A 27636-nucleotide genomic window follows, 5' to 3' on the forward strand; every position below is an offset into this window, starting at 1 on the left:
AGCTACAATAAGTGATTTATTTTTATTAATTTTTTTTACATAGAAAAAACAGACAATGGTTTCCTAAGGATTGAACTCCTGGTGTGTTGCTAAACGACTACATTCTGGAAGCGTGCAAACATTTGTAAAAACAAATGAGAAGTGAATTCTAATTACATTTAGAATCGAGTCACTTTTTAAAATCCACAAATAATTGAATGGGGGAATCCAATATATGCTTATTAAATCGGTGAAATGATGTTAATTTGGGAGAGAACGTGCAGGATGGTAAAAGCACATCTACTCTGTCCTGCCTTTCTATTCATGTACCGAGTAACACTGCAGGATCCCTGAATAACCATTCGTCTGTGAAAACAATACAGAACTAACAAATGAACAACATAAGCGAGAACATTTCTGCTGGTAAACGATACTTAGACAAACTGTGAGTGTGGCATATGGGTGGGGTGGGTCTGGGTGATGTAGTTGACGGGGGAGTGAGAGGAAGAGGGGCAGTATGTGGCATGGTGGATGCGGGGATGCGGGCCAGCACCGTGAGTCCAGGGCGTGAGGTAGTGATATGTTGTGGAAAGCACGGGCACGTAGGGCTCATAGCTGGGGTGAAGGGGCGGCTGGGCGCACTGCTCCTGCACCAGGGGGTAGAACACCGTGCCGGGGACCACCGTGGGAGGGCTTTCCATAGCCAGAGAGGAGCCTGAGGAGAGGAGGGCATGGGTGTGAGTGTACAGTGTAGAAAAGAGTAGACTGACAAGCTCAAAGCAGAGAGTGTGGAGGTTTGTGGTGGTAACGATAGAGGGACGCTGACCGTTGCTGGGCACGTCTCCTTGTGGATGGGGGCACGTGCGGACAGGATCAGGGTAGGTCTGTGGAACCGTGTGGTCAGCGGTAGGAACGGCGCTCGAGTACGGCTGGAACTGAGCGTCTGCGGCCGGCTGCTGATACACCTGCTGCATTTGCACCATAGAGTGCCAGTAACTCTGCTGATACCACTGGAAGAAATACAAAAACACTGGTTTGTCACATTTAAAGTACAAGTCACATTATTCGGTTTCTGCTGACCAGTGTCACTTAGTGTTATTTCTATACTAATATAGATTTTAATATTTTGAATTACCTTTATTTCAATTTTAGTTTAACTTTTTGTAACTTTGAGATCTGATTTTTGTTTTTATTAGTTTCTTCTAGCCTTTACTATTTAGGTTTAATTAATTAATTTCCAGTTTAAATTTTAATGTTTCAACTTGCCAAAACCATTCAAGGCGACCTTTAAAATTCCAGCTTTCAATTCATTTTAATAGTTTTAGTTAGTGTTTGTACAGATTTAAGAGTGAAATTCAAGCACTTTTCCAGCACTTTCAAGCAGTGTCAGCCATTCAAGGGTGTGCACAATAGTAAATGAATAATTAGATATAATGAATAATTACATTGTATGCAAAAACCGCTCTGAAGTAAACTATAGTAGGATAGCTACTGCAAGACCATAGCAAAGTTTATTTCCACTTGGTCCAACAGCAGTAGAAAACCATACATTTTAGCTTTTACTTTCCAAAAGAGGAAATAACATATACATGTATATAAAACAAATTCTGAAACTGAATTGATTCAAGCTAAAAGAAACGCAAATTCACATGCATACAGTAGAGGGTGCAACATGAACTTTCAGCTTTGCTGCCTTTCCGGATATCAAAACAAATGAACGTAGGATAAAGTTCAACACTCTAATTTTAGCAATAAAAATGAAATAGACGTAACATTTAAGTAAAGTCATTTGTGATGACTTGTATGGTTATATTTGGTTAAATCGTCGAAGGTCAGTTGCAAAGATTAAGTCAGAATAAAATTCAATTTAATTTGTTTCCCTTTGAGCATTTTTATTTATTTTGAGGAATATTGAATCCATTTTGTGTGAGAGAGAAGAAAAGAGACTGTTGCCGAAAACAGCATATGTCTGGTCCATATTTAAGCGGCATATACACATACATTTTACTGAAACTGAACCCATACACTTTCTAATATGAAAATGAACTGTACCCGTTATTGCATTATCTGCAGTAAAACAAATGCTATCGCTATTATTTTAATCTTTGGCTATTTTTGTTTAATTAAAAGTAATTTAATGAAATGACAGCAGAACATTTTATTAATAAATGTAAATGATTACTACAATATGTTTCAGCCAGGCTACCTATAGGGTGGATGGTGAGAACGGATTAGCGCAAACATAAATATCATTTTTGTAAATTATGCAGTGTTTTAACTTTGGGTTTTTTGCTCCTTGACACAGACATTTTATACTTCAAGCCTGCTGTCATTGATACGGTATCAAACAACTCTGTCCCTAGTTGAATTGTGCAAAAATTATCCACGACTTGATCTTTAAAGGTTATTTTTCGTTTTGTCTTTCTTTTTTAAAATCACACAAGACGTTTAAAAAAAACAAAAAAAACCCCAACATTTAAGGATATTCAAAATTCAAGCACATTTCAAATCTTGAAAAAATTGAATAAAAATCAAGCATTTTGCAACCTTTCAAAACCCAGCAGTTAATGAGAACTCTGCTGCTGACTAAGGCTATGTTTACATGGAAACGACCTGAAGAGAAAACGCAAAAGTGGCGTTGGGTTATCACTTTTTATTGTGCGTTTAGACGAGCGTTATGGGGGGGAAATCTGCGTGCATATGGTGACGCAAAAGTGTGAGAAATTCGATGTAGTATGCACTCCAGGCGGCTAGGTGGCAATGTGAAGCACTGCCACACAGCAACACCAAGTCCGCGCGCCTGCGTACAACCTTCACTGTCTAGCAGACTTTTGCGTTTTTACCCATTAGATGGGAACGCGATGGTGGAGCGTTTTTAAGATTTCCACTATGGAGGGTGGTTTCACTTTTTTTTGTTTTAAGCCCCAAAAACAGTCGCCGTCTAAACAAAAGGCACATCTGATAAAATATTTTTACGTTTTCACCCGCAAGCGTGTAAACAGGGCCTAAACCATCAAGCTTGCATGAAAATGTTTAAAGTTATTGTAACTGTGTACCAAGTTACAATAACGAGGTAATGCAGTCAAAGGATACTGCATTGGATTTCAGATGCTATGAGGCCTGAGTTGCTGCTTCGTCTCTAGGAGTTAAGGCCTACTCCACTAGGAAGTGAAGCATCTTCAAGGGTTGTACCCTTACAAGACGTTTCTGCTGTGGCAGGCTGGTCTTCTCCGCATACCTTCATCAGGTTTTATAGCTTAGACACGGTTTCAACACAAGGATCCCATGTCCTTCAGGGTTAGTCCAAGTCTAGTCTGCACTCAACAAGAGTCTGTACACAGCCATGTGGGCAGGCTCTTGCCTTAGGTGTGGCGATGCTGGAATTAAGTTTCCATAATGTCAACGTCATGACACAGCATCGTTGTGTCATGACTTCCATACTTTAGGCCAATCAGATTGGCATGTTTAGACATGCTTCAGACACCGGCTCACGCAGGGGAGTTCACACAGAGTCAACGTCCGCAGCATCTCTTTCCCCTCTCAGGGAACCAGGTTACATATGTAACCTGAGATGTTTTTCTTTTGTGTTCCACAGAAGTCAGTCAGTCATACAGGTTGACAACATTTGGCCTGAGAAATTGTTAAACCAGTTTGTTCTTCAATTTCATTTGAATTATATTGTGGCCTCAGATGACAATTTTTGTTTTTTTGTGTGTGCTCATAAGAATTAACTATTTAATAGTTACTAAATGGTTGACTTTCATAGTTAGCCTTTTATCATGCTGCTTGTTTTATAAAAGCCACAATATGCCATGTGTTTTTCATTTTAAGCATAACACACATAAACCTTGCCTCATTTATAAGTGTGGGACATTACATAAGCTACAGTTCTCTAGAGTTGACAATGTGGCGATAAAAAGCAAAAAACCCACTCACCTGTACCCCCAAATTGTAGTAGTACTGAAGCACTTTGCAATCTAGGGAGAAAAAGACAAAAAAAAAAAAAAAAAAGGTAAAAAAAAAACCATATGCAAGATATAATTAAAAAATGAGGTGGTTCCCTCTGACCTCTTGGAAGGTCACTGCCATTGGGGTCATACGAGTAGGGTGGAGGAGGTGCCAAGGCGACTGGCTCTCCCAGCTCATTCACAAACCACGGAACTGCTGGAAATACAGAGGAAGAGTGTCTTGATTCATTATATCGGCTAACATTTTCTAACTTTACTCCTCTGTTATAAAATACAGAAACTCAGAGGTGTATACCAGGCCTGCCCAGAACATTCTGGGGTGGAGGCTGTCCCGGGGTCAGGATGCTGTTGGGCTGCAGGGGGTTTGGGGGGGTCTGGGAGCTCCCAGTGGATGAAGAGGAAGAGTTTGAAGTGAAGATTGCAGCTGGGGCAGAGTTGATTTGTTGAGAAGAGGAGAGGACAGATGACTTCACAACCACCTGAAAAGATTCAGCACATGTCCCACCCGAAGAGGATGAACACAAATGTGTAACAATTTTATTATGAAAATCATGAACAATGCATGCCTGTTGTGAGTAACTGTAGGTGGCGACACCCTCTTGTGGCGACCCGGCACGAGAACTTCCTTCTTGAATGGTCTGCAAGACACATTAAAACTCAATCAGATCAGCAAAATCTCCCATTAAAACTCTAATTTTAAGAATTATAAGAGAGCACATTTTTTTGCACAGAAACAATCTAATGACAGTTCCATTTTCTATATTCTCAAACGAAGGGAAAAATACAGGTTGGTTTAGGAGAGATTTTGAGCACATCTACTCCATGTTCTCCCATTCATTGGAACTCATGTCAGCCACAGTATTAGCATTTTGGTGGACATCTTTGACAAATGAAGAAGTCTAGAAGACTGTACCAGATTGGTGGTAGACTCTGCTGCTGCTGCATACACTGATGGATTCTGATATCCTGCCTCTGCAATAAAGAAACATGATGTTTTAATATCAAAGCACACAGGATATAATGACAAGAGCATAATGCTGAAATTTTTCTAAGCCGTTAATGAACTAACCTGCGGCAGAGTAGATGTACTCCTCAGAGTATTCACCTAGTCAAGACAAACAGTTCAAATGAACAATCATTCATCATAACACAACATATGGGCTGTGTTAAAGCCTAGTGAGCTGCCAACCAAGAGAGCACTTTTGAGCATCATAGACATAACTCCAAGGCAAAGGCTGTTTCAAACTGTAGCCAGTAAAAACTTGTGCGCTTCCACACAAAAGAAAGCTTCAGTAGTAAAGAATCTTCTCCTGAATTATTGTTGGTTTAAATGTAAAAATCACTATCAACAGTGTGTACCAAATGTATGTGACAACATCAAATGCAGGCATGAATTTAGATTTAGAGGATCTAATCTGACGAGTATATCCCATATATGAGAGCATTTTTTATTCATGGACTTTAACTGAGGTGGCAAAATAATTTACCAATTACAAAATAATCATTAGTGATAGATTAGTTAAATGATAAGTAAAATGCACCTTCATTGTTTTGCATTTTGTGACTTTCTGTTGAATAAGACACTAATTTCTATGTCATATTTTGTCATTGAAGATAGTTAAAATACTGTTTCTTAAATTTTTTTAAATATTGTTTCTTATTGTGTATCGTCTCATGATCCAAGTGTATCGTCACACCCCTAGTAAATAATCCAGTGTCTGTACTGACTGACACTACAATCTATTAGGTTGCCATCCATCATATGAAAGAGCATTGTTTAGCTACTATTGTCGCACAAAATTTAATGTCGGAGCGAAAGCGAGACACTAACAGCACTCGAAAAAGTTAGCTCACCACTGTAGAAGTTTTTGGGATTTCATAAAAAGACGTTGTTACAAACTCACTCTGCCTCCCTACACTCTTATTTTGAATGTACCCTAAGCTCCTAAGGAGACAAAAAAAAGATGGAAGGAAAAACTGACCATGTGGGTAGTTGTCAGTGAGTTTTGACAGAGCCATGAGGTATTCAGAACCAAACCACACTCATATGCAGCGACTCTACACTGGCAAGGTTTTGGCTGTACCTTGGTCACCAGCAGTACTCCTCTCATCAGGGTCCTCCTCTGATGATGTCATGGTCTGTTTACCTGAAGGAGGGATTGGACTGGGAACTCTTGGCACCCAGTAAGCAGTGGCCCCTGGAACCATGGGGCTGGACACTGCTTGACCCTTCAGATACACACAGAGAGACAGACAGAATACTGATCTTAGCATCAAGGCCCATTCACACCAAGGACAATAACTATAAAGTTTTAATGATCATTCTAATTCTAAAAGAATAGTGAAACCCACACAACTATAACAATAAATGGCAGAGGAACTAAATCATTGGATTCCTTTTCTAGCTGATGAATGATAAAAGCATTAACAGCCAATAACTCAACTTTAAAAAGCTCAAGCATTTAAATCAGCAGAGTGCGTTTATGATAAACAATGTTATGGTGCACTGGTATGGACGCTAATATGGTTGTTGTTATAGGTGTGAATGGTCTTAAAATCTCAACTGTTACTAAAGTAGAACAGTGTCTCACCGGTATTGGGGAGAAGGCACTCTCATCAGTCTCCTCAATCTCATAGAAGGTGATACTTCCCTCCATGTCTTGGGTGTCCTCTCCTGGCTCAGGAACACAACTCAGACACTCTTTATTCAGAGAGTGCATCTGCCTTCGACTCCTTCTATACATACACATTTTTAACTCACTTTGCTAGCAGTTGAATTAAAGATGTTTTCGGAGCAAAAAAACTAAACTGAAATATCTTGCAATATTGAAAATTATGCCATCGAGTTAACAGACAATTTTACAAAAACAAAAATGACAAATTGAGTCTGTTCAATAAAGTGTACTGACAAGTTAAAAATAAATACAATTTTGGTCTGACTTTTAAAACTTAATCTCGCCCTTTGGGACAATGGACCAAAAATATTAATGCATCTTTCACATACAAATTTGTCCAATAAAACAAATTTCTTCGCCCGTCTCCGAAACCTGAAAAATGCTGCCTCCACAGGCAGAATCTGAAGTTAGGAAGATTGTGTCACATCCTATCCACTGAGATACCTTCATCGAAGCAATTTTTTGAGGCAGCATAGATGTATCCTAAGCTGCCAATGATATACCACTCTCCTATGCTTGTGGGTCTGTGACAGTTGAGCTGAAGAAAAAAATACTGTCTGAAAGTTGCATATGGTGGTTAGTTTGTGTATAAATGCATGTTTTGCCCAATTTTTTCAACTTTTGACTTCATTTCTCAATCTTCATTTCTTAATTCTTAAAGAATTAAGTATTTTGATAATTAAATATTTGGTTGGTTATCACTAATGCTCTTTCTGTTTTGTTGCAGACCATCAGACTGTTATGCTGACTCAAAAGCAGTACAAAATCAGTTTTAGGGGGTATCTCTGAAAACAAATGCTGCCTGAGAAGTCATTGGTTTATTGGGTAGCGAGGCAACAAGTCAGGCAACAGCTGCCTAAGCTTTGAGAACCAGCATTCGATTATGCCAGGGGTGTCCAATTCTGCTCCTGGAGGGCCACTTTCCTGCAGAGCTAAACTCTGCTGGATTAAGCAATCACTCATACTTCATTGCTTTTCCGAGAAATCAATTGATTTAAAAAAGGAAAAAGCTGGAAGAAAATAATTTTGAAATTGTCTTAAAGGAACACTCCACAGTTTTTTTCATATTAAACTATGTTATTCCCTTAACTAAGACGAGTTGATACATACGTCTCTAGTCTCAGTGCGTGCACTCAATCGCTCTGGCGCGTGGCGACACTTTGATAGCACTTAGCTTAGCCCAGTTCATTCATTAGGGTCCAAACAGAGATGAAGTTAGAAGCAGCCAAACACCTCCATGTTTTCCCTATTTAAATACAGTTACGACCAAGTATGGTGACACAAAATAAAACGTGGCGCTTTTCTAAGCGGGTAAAAAGGATAACTATAATGTATGGCGGAATAGCACTTGGGAGCACTTCGACTCGGCACAGTAATATCATCACTCCTGAAAAATCCTCTCCCCCTCTCCCTCTCCCTTCTGTCATTAGAACCAACGTGACTTTTTACTGCGCCGAGTCAAAGAGACGAGAGAGGTATGCATCAACTCGTCTTAGTTAAAGGGAATAACAGTTTAATATGAAAAAACGGTGGAGTGTTCCTTTAATTGCTATTTTCTATGCAACAAGCTGTCAAATGTGGTTTTGGCAGGTTGTGAGGTAAACTAAAAAGGTAAAAAAAAAAAAAGGAAAAAAATTCCCCAAAATTCATATTTTAACATGTAATGCATGTAAACACATCATAATTTTAAGAACCCATTTTTTGGGGAAACTTAAAAAAAAAAAAAACATCCATGCAGTTACACAATAGATTGATAGATTATATTGAAGAGAAACTGTAGTTGTAGTGTCTCATTTATAGCACTATGTTAAAGTGAATTCTTTCCTACCGTGACCTGAAAGAGTAGTTATCAAAACTCTGGTAGCAGCGCTTGCTAGGACTGGGATAATAGGCCATGTCTGGTCCAATAAGATGGTGTCTGTTCAGGAATCGGCCCGAACTTCTGACAAAAACAGATGTGTGGCAAAAGAACCACAAACAACAGATTCATGCAATGAGTAAGGGTAGGACTTATGATATACATATATGGTTAAAACAGGGGTGCCCAATCCTATTCTTGGAGATCTACCGTCCTAAAAAGTTCAGCTCCAGTCGTGACCAAACATAACTGAACCAACTAATTAAGATTTTCAGAACAACTTGATAATTATAGACAGGCGTGTCTGATCAGGGTTGGATCAGAACTCCAGTTAGATCTCCAGGAACAGGACTTGGTTAGAAGATACAACAATAAACAAAGAACCATAAAGAATAGTGTCTAACCTGGGTGGTCCGTACCCACGCGGTGGTCTAGGCGAAGGATGAGGTCGGTAGTGTTCATAAGCCAGGCCTGGAGGAGGTGGAGCGGGACAGTGCACCCCTGGAGAACGGACAGGATGAATGTTTCCTGGCCCAGGCTGCAGACGGGGAGGTAAGCCAGGCTGAGGACGACTGAAAGATACTGCCATCAACATCTCCTTACCACGAGGCTTCTTGAAGAACCTTCGGCGTCCACGCAGCTCGGGGTCTTTAAAGAGAAAAAAATAAAATAAAAACTCTTTCATAACATGATTGTTGTCACTACACCAAATCATTATAAATTGAACACTCTCAATTCTCAAATCATCAGATAACAATTTAATAATTAACAACAAAATATGCAACTACTATAAGTAAATCCAACCTTACCCAGATACATACATTATACTTGCGTTAATCGGGGTGTACTGTATAGCAACTGCTTAAATGTAAACTATATTATTGCCCAGCGATATAGTAAAAGTTGTTTATATTTAGTACATCCAACTTTACATGCGTACATACTGTACTCACGCGAACAATTACACTCTATATAGCAAATCTCAGCTGTATGATTATGTCAGCACAAAAAATGTAAACTATTACTGCACAGCTCAATATATAAAGTTGTATTCGCATACTTGCAAAACACTCACGAAGAACGATACTATATAGAAAATCTCAACTGCTTGAATTGTCGCAAAATGTATACTATTAACGCACAGTCTCATTTAGTAGATTAGAGCTAAGTCGTGAAGACATTAAGATATTATAAACTAACAATTTTCAGTAAGCTGCTTTGAACATGTAAATTGTGAAAAACACTATATAAATACAGTAGTCAACATTTAAAGTGGACCAAAAAAAGTTCAAAATTGTCCTAAGACAAGAACGGGTATTGTTCAAAATTCATGTATAACTTTGATGAAAGGTTTTGATCCACTTCAAATGTTGACTACTGTATATGTAACTTGGCATGATCTGTTCATGTGTCCTTCTGATAACTCAGTAATACACCTATACATACACAGTATATGTCAAGCCAATATTTGGCCATTTTGTCTGATATATAATATATAAATAAAATAAGTGTCAAATTTCAAAAAGTATAATTATTTTATGCAGTTCATTAAGAATTAACACTATCATTGCATATTCACATAAATGTTTACATCTTTGGAAAGTTCTGTAAATGGACAATTTTATACATATCTAATACGATCAAATACTCAAAATAAGAAATCAACTAAATGATAAAACTCAAGGAGTGTACATCCCAACACAAATGAAGTTGGAAAGAGACAGACCTAGTTCTCCAGTGTACTGCTCTGGATGGTTGTAGGAGTTTCCCTTTCTGCTTGGTGTGATGTTCCAGGCTGGCACAGGGTTCACTGGCTTCAGATTACTCAAGGAAACCAGGTGCCTAGAGGAGTTCAAGAAGATATTTAGAGATTCTCAGGGACATTTGCCTGTGAGAAAGCACAGGTGAACATAGCTTACTTTTCTGCAAGCTCCTCAATGAACACAGTCACTGCAGTGGTGTGACTCCCTACTTCTTGAATGAAAGCATTGTAGTACTTCCCTTTTGGATCCAAGCGAACCTGGGGGGAAAAAAACATGAGTATGATGGGGGGCTGTGTGGAAATTAATTCTTATTGAAAAATGCATAACAGGGGTTTGTTTTATCAAATAAGGTGTGACAAAAGAAAACTGGTAATTTGCAATAATGTTAACACTTAACCTTGATTAAAGTTTTGTCCCACCTGACACTTATCTCCTAAAAAGTACTGTCTGCCAGCAAACACCATGTAATCAGTCTTCTGTAGCTCTATAACACAGGATTATCACAAAGCACATCACAATAAAACTGCACATATTTAAAAAAAGAAAAAAAGGGAAGATGTACATGTTAGAGATGGCATCAATTAGCTTGGTCAAACCACCTGTTCTGCTAAAAAATTATACGTTTAGTTTGCATGTGGTCATATTCTCAAGGATATTTGGGGTGAATCATAAAACATCCGCCCCTTTCAAACATACAGTCTTTACTGGTAAATTACAGGCAAGAGATCATGTGTTACAGGACCTTCTGAAAAATACCAGTAAATTGGTTCCAGCAAATTACCAGTAAGGGAAGTTGTAATATTACTAATGTGCTCTGTGTGAACGTGGAATGAAGATTACCGGTATTGTAACGTACAAAGTCAAAACGTGCTGACGTAAAACAAACACGCCCCAACCCCAAAATGATCTCACCCCTAATTTGATAGCTCCACCCCACACTTATGTACGCGACCGTAACCCAGGCAACGACTGGTAATCTGCTGTACCTGCCGGCCGAGGGCAAGTGAAAGCAATGTGTTACTATGGTAATCCATGTCGAATGCGTTTTAGTAGTAATGTGTATTTTAACACGTCAATGGTTCAGCTCCGTTTCATGAGGTAGATGATGCTCAACACCCACAAAGTTATCATGATCAACTTGATAGCACGAGAGTCATAATAACAAATATATTACAACTATAAAAAGATTAGGGGGTTATATCAATCACTAAATGAGGAACCAAAGGAAACAAACATTAGGAGTATATTATCTTACTTTTTAGACACGCTTTGGAAGCCGACGCTTGAGGTTTAAACGTGCCAGGCTTATGTCTTTTTCATAGCTGAATCGAGCATATTCAAGCAATGGCCAGCATATTTTAGTTTTGTGAAACAAAGCTAAACAATGTTACTCACCTATCAAGAAGAAATAAAGCAAACTCGGCGTCTGATGTTAAGCCTTTCAGCTCCTTGAGTTCTCTCAAGCTTCTCCGATATAAACACAAGTTCTACCTCTTGCCTGATTGTAAGCCTTCTTTTTAATTTTAAGTTCCGCAGGCGCAGACATTTTCCTCTTTTTTTTTTATCTGCCATCTCTTTCTGTAGTCGTTTGGCTAATGTCTGTGCTGTGTGCACTGAGCGCTCTCTCCTCCCCATCATTGCTAGACACGCCCCTTACTGCTGATTGGTTACAAGTGTGTTTTAGTAGTCGGTCTGACAGTTTTTTCAAAAACTTCTGATCCCAACTTTAATGCCTTTCACTGAGACATCAAAAAATTGTCAAATTGAACAGATAGTGAAACTAAAGCACTTCTCATGCGGGCGGATGAAGACAACGGCACAGCGTTTAAAGATCACTTCCGATGACTGAAATCACAGAATTTACCAGTATTTTGGATCTGAATGGTGTCTTACCAGTAAAAAGCCGGAACGCCGTTGCTTGTGTGAACAGCACATTTGTGCATTTACTGGTAAAGTCATTCTGGTAATTTATATGTTCATGAAGCCCATTTAGCACAATCCATCCCCCACCAAGAAAAAAAATCATGAGTTACATTCAGTAAAACATTACTATGATTTTTTTTTTTTACATCAGCAGTGCTTTCTATTGAATGGTTTAACATGGGAATCAGTATTAATTTAGTGTAAGAATCATTAATGCTCTTAAAATTGAACTAAAGTAAACCGACCTTTGCGGCTGTCTTGCCACACGTCAAACTCTACGTTGCGGTACAGTTCTGGCTCCAAGGCCTTTAGTACCTTGTACGGCAGAACCAGTTTTCCTGAACCTTCTGTGGCCTGGAACAAAAGAGTGCATGTCAAAAACTGATGAAAGTTTAACATCTTAATCTTTTAAATTATGGTCTAAGCCACCTTCTGGTCCTCAGCTCCAGCTCTGGATTTGTCTTCTGAGCGGCAGTGACCACTCGACTCCCATTCTTCTCTGAAACAAATCAAAAGTCATGCAAAGTACATAAACTGGCATTTTTCCATCTATAAAAAAAATCCAGAATAGTGCATTTTCATGTTGTTTAAAACTCCTATGGTTTTCTTGTGGGAATGTTAAAGAACGTTTACCCTGCTCTTTTCTATAAAATTTCCGGCATAGTGACCAGCAGTGTTGGAGAAGCTACTTGCTACTAGCTGTAACTTAAGCAACTCTACTGTCAAGCTACTCTTTTTGAAAGTACACTACCATTCAAAGTTTTGGGGTTGGTGATATATAAAGGCTGGATTTATTTGATCAATAATACAGTGAAAACAGTAATACTGTGAAACATGACAATTTAAAATAATCTTAAAATGAGCTTGTCATCCCCAGTCACTTCCATTTTATAGTAAAGAGCAGCTCAGACATTTTACTAAACATCTCCTTTTTGTGTTTCTGAACATCACATGGATAAATTACAGAATTTAAATTTTTAGGTGTACTATTTCTTTACAATCTATACTTGCAAGGCATGTGAGCGGTCAACATTTTCCCATAATGAAACCACTTTGTATTTGTGAGATAATCAGCAAGAAAATGAGAGGCTGTTTTCAAAATCACCCCCTAGACCCTACATTAGGCCACTTGAGGGAGTGAATGAAAATAAGTGAGCGAATTAAGACACCGAGTGCACCAGAAGGGCTGCAGCTTTTGCATAGTTTGTGCTTGCCATTTAATGATCATTTAAAACTTAAACTGGCAGGTCTAGTAATGAAAAGATTTAGTCATGGAAACTATGCATTAAACAATTTAATAATGAATTAAAAGTGAATTTATATCTGTAAGATATTACGCTGTAGCCACATTGGAAATGTGCGGTTTGAAAATGGGTGGACGGATGATTCAGCTGCGGGACGCAGGAATTCATTCAGCGTGACTCTCAGTGCATTATGGGTATTCTCTAGCAGTTGAGTGTACAACTGTTATACACTTGTTATTGCGGTGCATTATTGGATTAAATGAGTGCACTCAATCAAATCCACTATGGTTTCAGACACCACTACAAATGGCTGTTCCCTCAAATAATGCCCTAAATAGGGTATAGGGGGCGATTTTGAACACAGACATAGAGAAAGATGAAGGAAGACAGGAGACCGCCTTAAAGTGTGCCACGAAAGAGTCAGGAAACAAGAGAAGACCTCTGAGGCCGGTCTTCTGGGGTGTCGTAGCCAGCGTCATCACTGCACATAGACTGGCTGTTTCTGTATCGTCGGCCCCCTCCTTTGAATCCCTCCAGCGCCACCTGCAGCTCTTCTTCCTCAACTCCCAGAACACGAGAGTATAACAGTTCATACAACAAGGCTGAAAAAAATTAAAACGCCACATACAACATTCCACACCTGTGGTAAAATTACAATCCAATCCAACAATCCATAACAAAATGTTCACCATTTGTGATTGTTCATTATGTATCACACAAGGAATCTTGTGTTGATGAACTGCTAACTCACCCTGACATAGTGCAGCATCCATTGGATAGTTCTTGGGGTAAACAATGTCATAGTGGCCATTGTTTGAGCAACACAGCAAAATCTGTGGGGTGGAATTCAAGATGATAAATGTGCTGGGAACCATAATAAATGCTGCAGAAATTACGCAGCACTTTATCAACAAAGCAATGCTTAAGCAAAGAAAAAACTAAATTTGTCATCTTATTTCTTCACATTTCAAAGGAAGACCAACTGGTGGAGGGAAGCAGAACAGAATCTGCGTAAATGCTGCCAACCAAAATTTGATCTCAGCCTCAAACATCCCACCCAGTGATGCATATTCCCCCAGTTTCACAGACAAGGCTTAAGCTAGACCCAGACTACAATGCATGTTTCAGCCGTTTTAACTGAAAGCAACTTGCACTGATGTATCTTAATGCAAGTCACTGACATTGTTTTGTCTCAAGATGCACACCAGTAATGTTTTTTTCTAAAATTAAAAAAACTACTTAAATGTCCTAATTGAACTAAGGCCTAACACTGGCTTAAAGCTGATTTATACTTCTGCGTCGGACCTAAGCCGGAGCCTCTACGCTGTAGACAATGGTTTTCATTTATAATTCCACGTCGTTGTCCGCGTTGATGCGCAATTACACATGCAGAGGGAGCATTTGAAACCAGAGGGAGGGGTTCTAGCAGACCAATCACAGGGCTTGCGTCCACACAGAATTGACGCGTTGGTACATTTTTGGAGAGGTGCACGTCAGGGTACGAAGAAGGGTGTGCGTGCTACACACAGCCTACGACGTAGCCACGGCAGGAATTCGACGCAGAAGTATAAATTGGGCTTTAGTCTAAGCCCTGTCTGTTAAACCAGGCCATTATATACTAAAATAACTAGTGCTGTTGGATTCCAATAGAATCATCCGTCACTGGATGGTCACTATGTAACTTCTGGAGTCAGGGGTCCATCTTCCCATCCGGGTACAATGAGAGCTTCAATGGAAAAACTTGTTGCTTACGTTCATGACATCAAATCTTTCATAAATGTTCAAATAACAGTAAAAAAGAAAAATATCCACAAACTTAAAGGGACATTTCACCACTGGAAAGATGAATGTGTATTTAAATTGGATCATTTATGTAGTAGAAATGTGAAATTATTTCAGAAGTTGGTGCCTTCTAGACTGAGAAAAGACAGAAAATTTATTTTTGGCTCATGTGGATGAAAGACAACAACTCCCAGAATGCACTTGCTTCGCTGCCCTATGAGGCCACTCCCAAGCCACGCCTACCGGTTACAGAGGGCAGTATCGGAAGAAATGATACAACTAGGCTACTAGTTGACTCGAAACTAAAAAAGACACCGTTTTATCATGAGGTCCCACCCCATATGGGTGGGTTGAAAACATGCAGAACGAGCTCCTACTACTGGCTGTAGTCTCTAGCCTCTGGCCAAAAAAGCCTCCGATGACACAAAATGACGATTGTTGTGTCATCTGAGGTTTTTTTTCCAGACACACAATACGGAAATCTCTCGTCTCAGGGGGACATGAGGGAGGGAAGCACGGTCATTCGAAAATACTACCGGGTTTCTACTGATACAAAGCTTAATGTTAATCGGTGAAGTATCCCTTTAACAGTGCATGCTGCTTTCCGTGACACAGTAACTATAGTTGGTTCATGGTCAAGTAGGTGGTTCATGGCCAGATTAGTGAAACTGAATTAGAACTAAACTTTAAATGTGAACAGAGAGAGTTAACATTCCTCACCTTAGGCAAATTGTCTTCCTCTGCAATCTCAGTTGGCGGCTTACCTGGATACCTGTAAATGACAAAGCACCGCCTGTGCCCGAAAACCACTCATATGAGAATTTGGGCCCAAAAATCACATATTTTAAATGAAATTACATTTGAATTGATTCAAAAGGATATAATTCAGATGCATCACAAAACACGAATAGTTTACCTCATTTTTACTTCAGGGCTATTTTATGTTTTTTCTTCCATGGAACACCAAAAGTGAATTTGAGAACATCCTCTTTTTAATATAAAGAGAGTGACTGAGGACTAGGACTGTAAAGCTTCAAAATACCCTTCTCTTAAAAGCGGTCCACACAACTTGATAACTTTATTCCACATCTTCTAAAATCATATGGTAGCTTTGTGTGAGGAACAAACCAAAACACAAATCATTATTCACTGAAAATTGTAGTGCAACTGACTTTAGGTAATGATGTACTTTTTGTAGTCCATTGCTCTTTGGTGGATGGGAAGATTAACAGTTTTAAAGCTACACTGTGTAATTTAAGTTGATTCTTAGCAAAAAAACACTTTGTTCTTTCAAAATGATATGTGCTCATTAATGTGCAATTACTTCTACCAACTAATCAAGTATTCTCGTAAGCGTAGAATCTGCCATTTAGAATACATACGAGCGAGTCGCTCGAATGGCGGCAGCCATGTTGCGCCTCCATCTTGAAAATACATTAGCCAAAGAGGGACATACCTGGAAATTCAAGCTTCGCCTTTCGCGTTTTTACACTCAGTGGCACCGTGACGAATGCGAGGGGGAGATTACTCACGACTGCCGGCAGATTTGAAATAATACGGCCACCGTATGAGTTAAAACGCCCTTGGAATGGGAGAGGCTAGAAAGTAATATTCAGTTGGTAGTCAAACAATTTCACCACTAGATGGGAGAAAATCCTACACAGTGTAGCTTTAAAAAATGTTGGCCTGTTCACCACACAAAACTCATCACATGACTTATAGACTACTTTAATGACCTATTAGCATATCAAAGAGAGCAGCCAGAATATCCTTCAGAAATTTACCTTTTATGCTCCACAGAAGACAAATACTGGGTTTGAAATGACATGAAAGTGAGTAATGACCCTTTACCTTTTTGGGTGAACCATTTCTTTAGAAAACAGTTAAAGAGAATAAAGTAGTGTTTCACAAAAAAGGCTCTGGATTAAGAAAAATTAGATGCAAATACCTGTACACTAAAGACAGTGCTTTTATTTCCACTTGTCCTGTGGTTTCCTGTGAAATTTGGGATATTACAAGACAGTACATTACAATCATATGTCAGTTATTTTGGTTTTTGACACAGTGAACACCTGCCCAATCATTAAACTACAACAATAAAACACATAATATGCAATGTTAATATTTTGTGAAGATGGAAAGACCCTGAATGCAAACCGTGGGGTCTTCCAAGCGTTCCAAATACTTCTCAAAAGATCCTTGAACAAACTGAAACACATGGTAACACAATAAGACAACATGTTATAAATGTTTAAATTGAATGACAGTTTGTACTAAGGTTTTGTTGATGTAGTCTGAATTCACTCACAGGTTCAAAGTTACATCTGTTTGCCCTCATGAAGTTGGCACACTGTTTTCTTATTCTTTGATGGTAATTCTGGGAGTAGTAAAGCTTATGACAAAATAAAAACATCAGTTCAGCAGCATATTGTCAAAAAAAAAAAAAAAATACGGACAAGTGAAGAGGTGAAGTCATAAAAATGTCATTCAGCTACTAATTTTAACAGCTATGCTACAGCATACACGGTTTTCAAGAATTCATACGTTCACAACCTTTGACTATGACACAAAAAATGCTTCTTTTAAGGTATATTTATGAAATTACCTGCTCAGAAACAGCTCGAAACAGACAGGACGCGTCTCTCGCCATCATTTTTCGGTAGAGCCCGATGCTGGCCAGATACTCGTCCATGTTTACAAAATATTTCTTCAAGGGTTTCTGCATCTTCAAGAAATCATAAATAAAAAACAATACATATACAGAGCTTCACGGCTTAACGAAAACACAGTGAAGGTCGAAAGTTTCCTTTCGGCTTGAGAATGAAACAGGTGCTGCAAATTAAGCCTGATTGCAGCGCATCACTGTGGTTTGGCGCGACTTTAGATTTAAAAAACCTTGATGGTAGATTCAGGAGTGATGGTTTCTATGACAGCAGAAGCGCAGAGGTTTTAGCAAACAGTTAAATAGCATTGTTACACTGGGGATGTCTACTAATACTTGTTAGGCCCCAAACTATTATAATTCATACAGTTTATTTAATTTCAATGGAGTTTGGTGATACTCCCTCAGCATTCAACAGGTAGGTGCTCTACTCATCAGTTTCAATTAAAATACAATTCAAAACAACACAACAAAAAATATGAATGAATGAAGTTGACTTTAAAAATATTAGCTATTTTTATAATGTCTTAACAGACAAGGGTGGGCTTGTTGTGTAGCCTAATGTTACAAGGTTACAGTGTAGTTATGGTTATCTGCAATTAATCATTGAAGCAATCTTACTCACAAAAATGACCTACACCGACCACAATTTTGACTAAATAAGTAACTTAGGCTAAGCCCAATTTACTGCTAACAAACGTAGCCTATTTTATTCATTAGTATAGAAAAAATACAAATAAAATAACTGCGACCTTTTCCTCAGAATTTTGAGGGAAAAGTCAGAATTACGAGTTAAAAAGTAGGCTACGAATTGGAAGATAAACAGTTTGAATTGCCTTTATTTAATTGTTTATCTAGGGCGAAAACAATTAAGCTTCCATACATTTGCGATTTACATGGACTAGAGGATAAACATGGACTAGAATCATACTGTTACCGGTTTGACGATAAACCATGATAAAATCGTTTCTTATTTTAATTATCCTTAAGACCATATGATTACCGCAATTTGAACTCACGGTAAATACTGTCCAGCAAAGTTAGCAAGAGTCTCACACGTGCTAAGGGAAATTGTGAACTAATTAATTATATGTAGCCTATTTTTTTTCCCGAAAACTTTTCTGTCTTCAGAAGAGTTCTGATGCCATTTTCGTTTCATCCTACCCTCCGTTTAATGCATAATGTAATAATAAACTATTGTACAGCTGTTACCAGGGAAACAGCTATATATTTTTTTGCTTTTCCAAGCGCCATCTACTGTCAGAGTTAATTCGTTGTCATAAGTCACCCAACCAACTTAAAAAAAAAAAAAAAAAATTGTAAACTGTCGTAGTTAGGATAATGTTGTTATTTTGAAAACCAAAAAAAATCATAGTGCTGCTAATTTTATTCGTTGTTTGTTGGTTTTCAATATAAAACCAACTTAAAAACTCGCTTTAGTGTGTGTAATAGTAGGCTACAGTTCCAGGCAGTTGGCTACAGTGATAATATTGACAACCGTGATTATTTTGGTCACTATAAACGTGATATGAAATTTGGACCTTGTGACCTAAACATCCTGTAAAAACTGTAAGTAGCCTAATTTAAACAAAAAAGATCGTTCAAAGTAGTATTCACCCTATTTTACTTACTCAACTGGTTAACTGTAATTTAACTTGCCACGCTTTAATAAATTCTATCGAGTTTTAAAAGACAATATAGGCTATTGTAATTTTACTGTATAAATATTGTAAAAAAAAAAAGGGTAGCCTATGTTTTGGGAAAAAGGTATTGGTCTATTTATAAGACCTTTGTGGTAAAATAGGCCTATTTTATTTATTTATTTATTTACTTAATCAATCGTCTTTATTTGTAAAATAATGACATTAAAAATAGTTATTTAAAGGTTCTTTACACGTAGTTATTGTTCTATTTAGAACAGCCTACTGGGGGAAAAAAAGTCGTTTTAGGTTCTTTATTCCCGCCTTTTTGATTTTCAAATCTGTAACGTTAAAGCCACCTCGTTACTGTTTTTCTGGAGCTCAACACTGTCATTCAACACACTCACTACAGGTAAATAATGAAAATTAATTTCTTAAAATGTCTATACATTTTAATTTCAAACTGTATCAGGTTTCCTACCAATAATAGAACATGTGATCAGCTCTGTTCAGTTTAGGATACTTCACTCCTCTTCTCAGAGAGTGACAGAGATATTGAATTTATGATCCATATTGTTAGATCTTTATTTATTTATTATTATGCAAAAACATACCCTGTCACAAAAAAAACATTAAAGCAATCCCATCACTTTTTATGTCACTTTTTCCTTTTAACATTGTAAAGGGTTCACATACTGTCCGTTTTTGCTACTTTTGGCCTTCATAAACATAATTATTTTTACATAAACAAATGGAAGAGACACACTGTCCCACTACCTCATCATCTACAGAGAGAAACTGCCACACAATTACACCAAAATGATGGACTTCATAGACACCTTAGTGATTGTGAAGATATTGCATTAGGAAGTGGTCTTCATGACAACTTTTTTCTGTTTCTAGTTGGTTTTACTTCATGTATTTATTCATGTTAAATGTTAATTGTCCTTTAACTGTTGTTAGAGCACTCATTTTTGCTACTTTCACATAAAAATAATAAAACTGACACAACATGCTGTAGCTGTTTTTTATGCAAGACCCTAATAGACTATGCTTACAAGATATAATGAGAGGGTTAAAAATGATATTAATATATAATTTAAAGTATTAAAATAAAATGTATAATGCTAATATTAATAATATAGTAACTATACTAATATTAATGAAAATAAGCCGTTATTCAAAAGGTTATTTATAACACCATTAAGGTCCTATAGCAATTTTAAGGCATGGTTCTTTAAAGATAAAGGGTTTTATTTAGCACCAAAAAGGGTTCTGCTATGGTTAAAAGATGAAGGACCCTAATCTAGTACTGTCTAGAACCAATTTTTTTTTTTAGAATTTAAAAAAAAAAAAAAAAATTTTTTAGAGCAGAGTTCTTTTCCTGAACCTTTAATCACATTTGATAGTTTCTCTTATTGGTTAGTTTAGTCATTGTTATTATCGTGTCTTTTGTTAAGCTGATGCTGTGCAGGAAACACGTGAAGTTAAAATAGCTGTTTAAACGAGTTTCGTGTTTAGGCTATAGGCTTTAGCCTATATGGATTGGTTTTAGATGAAAGGTGAGTGTAATAGTCTTTTAAAAGATGTGCGTGAATTTCACACGTAGGCTAAATGAATTTTGCACGTCGACTATTTTGACCTCATTTTAAAGTGCGGGTCTTCAGAGTATCCACACGGTGGCGCCAAAGCTCGTGATTAGAGACGAGATCTCAGTCACGTTAAAAAAATGTTATCAAGTAGTATGCATAGTTTTTGGTTAATATTACGTCTTTTAGTGTCGCGTTTATCTGTAATATAATGCTTATATACCCGATAGAAAAAAAAAAAAAAAACAGTGATAGGCTAAAAAGCAAGGCATTTGTCTGAATCACTTGGTAATTTGCGTTTACGTTTACTGTCACACCGTCCTTTCTCAGTAGTTAGATTAATGTCTACGCAAAGAAATATACAAATTAATTATTTTAACTCTTAAAAAAATTATTGCTACCTTTTGAAATAGCTGAAAGGGACATGTAAACTAAATATAGTTGACCTATAGTTTAAATGTCTTTCTCTGTTGTAATAATAGTTTATACACAACAGCTCATAGACAAAAGTAAAAAAAAAAAATTGACAGACATTTGACGAATTGTATTTTCTCAAGTCACATAGCCTATAGGATAAAACAGATGAAAAGATTTTCATCCAATATATGAATTCATTTCTCACCATTTATTTATGGTGTAAATGTTCAATAGCGTGTATAACTAGACCTGGACTCCCCAGTCAGGTGATTTTTTTTTTTCTTTTTTTTCTTTTTTTATAGGGTAAATTATTTTGGGGTTTATTATTATTATTAATAGTAATGTTCTTTGGCAGTATAATTTATTTTGATTCTCTGTGTATCTGTAGTCTTCTGTATTCCTCTCTTCACTGAGAACAAGGAGTGAGATGCTGTATATTTGCCTAAAAGGCCTTTGACACCAGAATCATTGTAGTATCATGGTGTCGTCCCTTCCCCCTTCAACTAATGGATGGTCAAACACTCTGGGACTCAATCCTTATAATGAAAATACTGCATTAATTTTATTTTGTGATGTGTCATTGTAATTCAAGAGATGTTTTTAATCTTCAGATTGCTCCAGCACAGGCCATTTCAAAAATATTTGGCAGTGGCCCATCTCGCCCCACACGAGCGTATGCTCCTTTTATTGAATGCCGTTTGTCAGAGGTGGACATTAAAAGCTCCCCTTTATTTGAATAAACTATTCACATTTTATAAAAAGGGAAAAAAGCTGCACTGTAAAAATATGTAAATTGGTCCAGGGAAGAACGCTTGGCTCACACGTAGTCTTTCATATCTCAATGCTGTCCATTACAAAGTGCATCTCCTTTCCACTTTTTCATGTCATCTTGTCTTTATTGGCAGGTTGTGTACTGCTCTCTGATGATGAGATCGTGCCGGCCCATCCTGTGTTCACCAGCTGAGATCCGGAAGAGGTTGTGATGGACCACAAAAGATCAGGTGATTCTTCAAGTGATCAGCATACAACAATGCCATTTTCAGTATTACTGCAAAGCTTTAAGCTTTGACGTCAAATAAATGCATCTGTGCCCCAACATTCATCATCAGAATAGGTTCTTCAATAACAAATAACACAATTGTACATTTGATCTCGGACAAAAATGCAGTCATGGTTATTGGATTTAATTTTTTTATTTTAAACAAAACAGCTTATATAATATTTGAAAACTTGTCTGACATATCAAAGTCATGTGAAAGAAACAAAACACACAAAACAGGAAATTATATCAATGAATCTGAAGACCTGTCATGGTCAGTAAGACCAGTCATTTTTAGATACATTTACCTTTTTATGAAAAGGCAAGGTTAGTCAAGGTTGTAAACTATCATGTGATGGTACTCCCTAAAACCTTTGCTATTAATTAATTAATTAATTAATTAATTAATTAATCAATAATTATTATATTTATAATTGTAAAAAAAAAACTCACCTTACGTGAGTGTACTTTATGTATGCGGATGAAGCTGAATAACTTTATATAGAGCTGTGAAATAATTACGTTTTTCCAAACCATATGAATTCAACATGTAGACGCGCTTATCCGTCACTGACCCTTCTCTGTAATCTCGTTTATATTCTTGCTCTGGAAAAGTTAAATTAAATGGTTTTAATTCAGTCTTATGTGTTGCATCACAAACTTTTATAGCTTTCAGAAGCAGTGGATTGAAAAATGATTGTTTTATTGAGATCAAAATTAGGCCAAAGACATGAGCTTTCCTCCATTATAACCATGCTTGCTTTTGCTAGTTTTATGGTTTTAAACCCCTGGTGGTGAGCTATTCTTGTTATTTATTCTGTAAAACATTGCCAATTTTCTCAGAGGGAGTTTTAAATGTATTTATCAATGGGTATTTAGTAAAACATGCAAATTCTCTAAAAGGCAGTTAAGCTAGTTTCCCTACGGTACCATTGAGCGCTTGACATTGCCGCACATCTTTGTTTAGTGTTCCTCTTTTATCTACAGTAAGTTGCCTCACTTACAACACTCTAATACTGCAATAAAATCCCTACCGAGTGCGCGCTTGGTCACCTTGACATGCTGTTAAATTGCATTCGTGCTCCAGAAACTACGGATGTATCTTTTCCCCCCATTAGGTGCTCATGGGATTGCTTTTAATGACACTTTGCTGATTTGCTTTCACTGTAATAACAGACAGTCTTTGTGACATCCACTGGCTTCTGCAAACACCATGCTAATCTGACCACAGAACGTGTAGCACAGCACCAGCGTAATTCGATTCACAGCACATTGTGCTTACACGCTCCAAATCTGCCTTATGCCTGTGATATTGAAACACCTCTGCGTTTGCTGGAGCCTCACCAAATGAACGCGGGAAAGAGAAAAAAAAAAAAAAAACAGCAAGAGATGCACTCCTGAACCAGACGATAGCCAGTGGGGGCCAAATGAAAGCTCTCAGAATCGCTGTACATACCCATCGGTCAAACAATCCATTTCTGCCCTGACATCGCTGCAGTCCGTCTCTGCATGGCACAGGAGGAAGGTGGAATACTGTAAGCTGCAGAAACAAATACATTTCATATCCAGGTGTCCTACATTGAATTTTTTCAACTTAATTGCTTAACAGGGTTGTTTTGACCTTTACGAGGACATATTTCCTTTCTAACCATATATAAAAACAAATCAATACTTATAACTTATAGCTGAATCAGAAAATTGGGTCACATTTTAAATGTGGCCTTAACTGCGATGTACCAATTGTACCAACGATGTACTAAAAACGGAATCACATTTTTTTCGTGTATAGACGACAACGTTGCACTGCAAATAATATAATTGTTTTAACTGAAAAAAGTTAGTATTCCTGCTGCCTTAATTTTAAGTTTAGGCAACTTGGATATGTGAGTTGACTGAACTTAACATTTTAATACATTCTTTTAATTAAAACAACAATTAATTTTTTTTACAGTGTGTCAAAACACATTGCATTTTCAGGCCCCTACAACGCTGCTGTCGTGTATTTGAACAGCCAAAACTCAAACGTGTTTTGTTAACATACGGTGTTGTGTTAACGGCCCCTTAAAGTATTTGCATTTAATTAACATTTATTGTTACACTGTAAACTTTGCCCCTAACTGTAACCCAAATTACTCTAACCCTTATATAGTCCTAACCCTACGCTTACTCCTAAACCTAACCATACCTCAAACTCATTAGCAATAAAGTTTTTATTTTATTTTATTTTTTAGTATAGTTACAAAAATGCATAGACTTGTGGGTATTTCATGTCACCTGAAGGCCACCTGAAAATTATTATGATCAATTATTGCCTATCAAATACAGAAGTAGCTGTAAAAAAATGTATTTGTCATGTTTTCTACCTTAGATTAATGGCTTCTACATTTATTATGGTCTTTAAGTTTTATATAAATATAAAATTGACAGAAAATGACTCATTTGAATATGATTTGAGATGTTAAAAGTTGTCAATTATTCACAGCACACACACTTAGCGTTATAGTAATACAGATAGAGGGGCTAGTTCTTACTTGGCCTACTTTTTCATTTTTTGCAAAAATGTTGTCTCATATTTCTCTCACTTCATCCATTACTGTTCCCCCCCCTTACAATATCACTATGGTTGCAGGTCACTTTGCCATCTCTTTTCTGTCACTGTGTAAATAAGTTATTTAAAGCAAATTCATGATTGGCATTTGGATTCAGTCGGCCCCTCCTCTGAGTGCTGCTCTGACACGTGTTTATACGGCTTTTATCCTGTCCCCAACTCTTTGCTGAACAGACACTTTTGTCGTGCTGGCTGGTGAATTTTTTAACAGATCTCATGGCCACTTTCGCCTTTACGATTGCCAGGTTCACCAATTTACTGTAATGGACTGGAGTAGAGAGACTGGGTATTACAAATGATTTTGAGAGTGAAAGGAGAAAGTGAATGGAAAAATAAACAAGGAGATATAAAACTCTTTATTTGGAAGAGCCAGAGGTTAATATTTCATAAGGGCAGAGTATGTATCAAGTCCCTTTTTCAAGTTTCGAGCTGTAGTTTGTGTCACAGCCTTTTACTGCATGCAACACATTCAGATCATATTATCAAATAATTTTTATGGATGGGAATCGTAAAGAAATTGTAATGATTCTGGTTCCATTTCAAAGAACTACTACTTTTAAAGAAGTAAGTTATTGATGTGCCAAATTGATGAGATAATTTCAATAATGAATTTGGAACAGTTATTGCAAAAGGTGTTAACAGTCTTTTTAGTGGCAGGCAGCATAAATGCAATACAATAATTGGCCCTAATATGAAATGAAAATGCTTAACATACAGAATTTAGCAACATTCATTAATAAAATATAAATGCATGTCTTTAGCTGCACATCATATGAATAATAGCTCCATGTCATATAAACAACCAAGGCAAGTAATGCCAACAGTTGACAATGAAAGTAGCATGTAGTTGACGCAAGTAACAGTTGACTGGACTAAATATCCACCACAGAACAAATAGACATCACTTGATGCTGGTCACATGGTTTTAGGATGAACCATTTTTTACTTTTCAAGGGGTGTTTAGTTGGTAACATAGTTGACAGAATGTTTGCGGACATTAATAAAATGAAATAAGAAAATATTTCAAAGAAAATTTATTTAAACTCAATCTTTCCATGAATTTTCTGAGGTAAAATTTGTCATTATGTCCCTTAAATTACAGTTTTTTTTATTATTATTTATTAATAACTATATTCATTAATAAAAAGTGAATGTATATTCACTTGCGTCAACTATGTTGGGATTACTTGCCTTAGTTGTTTATATGACATGTAGCTAAAGACACACATTTATATTTTATTAATGAATTAATTTTATTAATGATTGTCCACTATTTTTCGAAGGTATTTAGACAAGAGTTGAATATGACTGAAATGGTTAATCTATGCATTATACACATGTCACAGCCCAACTGTTTTGAGCAATTAAATGTTTTCGCTCAGACTTGAAATTTAAAGCAAATTACTATTCCATTAAATTTTTTTGATGGCAGTTTATTTGTTCCATTCCATTTCTGTGAACCTCCTTTAAAGACGTGACCCCAAATGCAAAGTCAGTTTGCATACATAAACCGTTTTTACGCAGTTTATCATGAGAATTGATTGTGTGACTGTTAGCATCTGTGACATCACAGTGGTTGTGTATCACTATAAATGAGTGCTTCTGAACGCAAAGGTTGCGCAGACGGCACACAGGCACGTTGGATAATTAGCGGCAATGACAAAGGAGCAGGGCGCTGAGCCGTGGTCTAATGCGTCGCTGGTGCCGGGACAGGCATGTGCCCCCAAAGCTCCAGCGCTGCCCCATTATTAATGAATGACCTTTGCTGATGTTAAAGGGTTTGGGAGCAAAATTAACGTCTGCACTCATTTGTTGCTGTCACATTCCTTCCTTAACTTTCTTCATGGTGTGCGAGAGATTGCTTTTTTTGTGGGGGTGCTATTAACTTATTCACTTAAAAGCATGATGAGTCGAGTTAGATTGATGTAAGGATCTGCGGTGTTTACGTGCTGGTACTTTCCGCATGCTGCGATGTGCACTGTTGCATTGGGGTCATTAAGTCTTCTGTTGTGCTTTCCATGGTGACGGTTTGTGATTGTTTTGGTCATTATTGTTACTTTTGTTTACAGCGAGTGAGTATTCAGGAAGTGTAAACAGTGGCACACATCCTCTTCTACCCAGAAGCCCCTCTACGGCCAAGCAGACAGAGCTCACTTCTACCTTACTTCAAAGAAAAAGGAAAAAAGTTAAACTCTGCACAGTTTCCTACCGAGTCTTGTTAAAACGGTGTGGAAAAAAAGAGGCACTTCAAAGGGCCAGTGCTGCTGACTGTCTCGAAAGCACAGAAAGGGTTTTTACTGGCCTGTTCTAGGTTATTAATCTCCACTGCACCTCACTAAATCTTAATTAGTCTGATGATAAAGAAAAAAGTCAACTAACAAAAACAACATTAGATCTTACAGCTAATCTCCATCTAAAGTTCATCAAAATGTCCCTCTGTAAATCGCGTAGTTGTGATGCTGCCGTTTGTTCGATCACTATTTGCGCTG

General features: G+C 37.3%; 1 protein-coding gene and 1 long non-coding RNA gene across 9 annotated transcripts; one reads left to right on the forward strand and one right to left on the reverse strand.

Moving 5' to 3' along the window:
- alg13 (ALG13 UDP-N-acetylglucosaminyltransferase subunit) lies at positions 1-18954 on the reverse strand. 8 transcript variants are annotated; one of them, XM_079898299.1, is made up of 25 exons: positions 18874-18954; positions 17798-17917; positions 17501-17584; positions 17350-17400; positions 17141-17187; positions 15913-15985; positions 14162-14243; positions 13850-14012; positions 12596-12665; positions 12412-12520; positions 10663-10727; positions 10400-10500; positions 10207-10322; positions 8885-9128; positions 8451-8564; positions 6539-6683; positions 6032-6176; positions 5017-5052; positions 4861-4919; positions 4514-4585; positions 4243-4426; positions 4048-4143; positions 3916-3956; positions 806-989; positions 1-694 (listed from the first exon to the last, which is right to left on the reverse strand). In XM_079898299.1, exons 2-25 carry the CDS (start codon positions 17915-17917, stop codon positions 414-416), a joined length of 2682 nt encoding a protein of 893 aa, XP_079754425.1. In that variant the 5' UTR covers positions 18874-18954; the 3' UTR covers positions 1-413. The 8 variants fall into 8 exon arrangements, with proteins under 8 accessions (XP_079754425.1, XP_079754430.1, XP_079754429.1 ...); XM_079898304.1 differs by lacking the exon at positions 18874-18954 and having other exon boundaries at positions 8451-8561; positions 8885-8981; positions 9084-9128; positions 17798-18000; XM_079898303.1 differs by lacking the exon at positions 18874-18954 and having other exon boundaries at positions 8885-8981; positions 9084-9128; positions 17798-18000.
- Positions 18106-27636, forward strand: LOC307174494. The gene is made up of 3 exons (XR_013824000.1): positions 18106-18272; positions 22406-22501; positions 27217-27636. It is a non-coding gene; the product is annotated as an uncharacterized lncRNA (long non-coding RNA).

The sequence above is a fragment of the Squalius cephalus genome (assembly GCF_949319135.1).
Source record: "Squalius cephalus genome assembly, chromosome: 17".
Lineage (NCBI taxonomy): Eukaryota > Metazoa > Chordata > Actinopteri > Cypriniformes > Leuciscidae > Squalius > Squalius cephalus.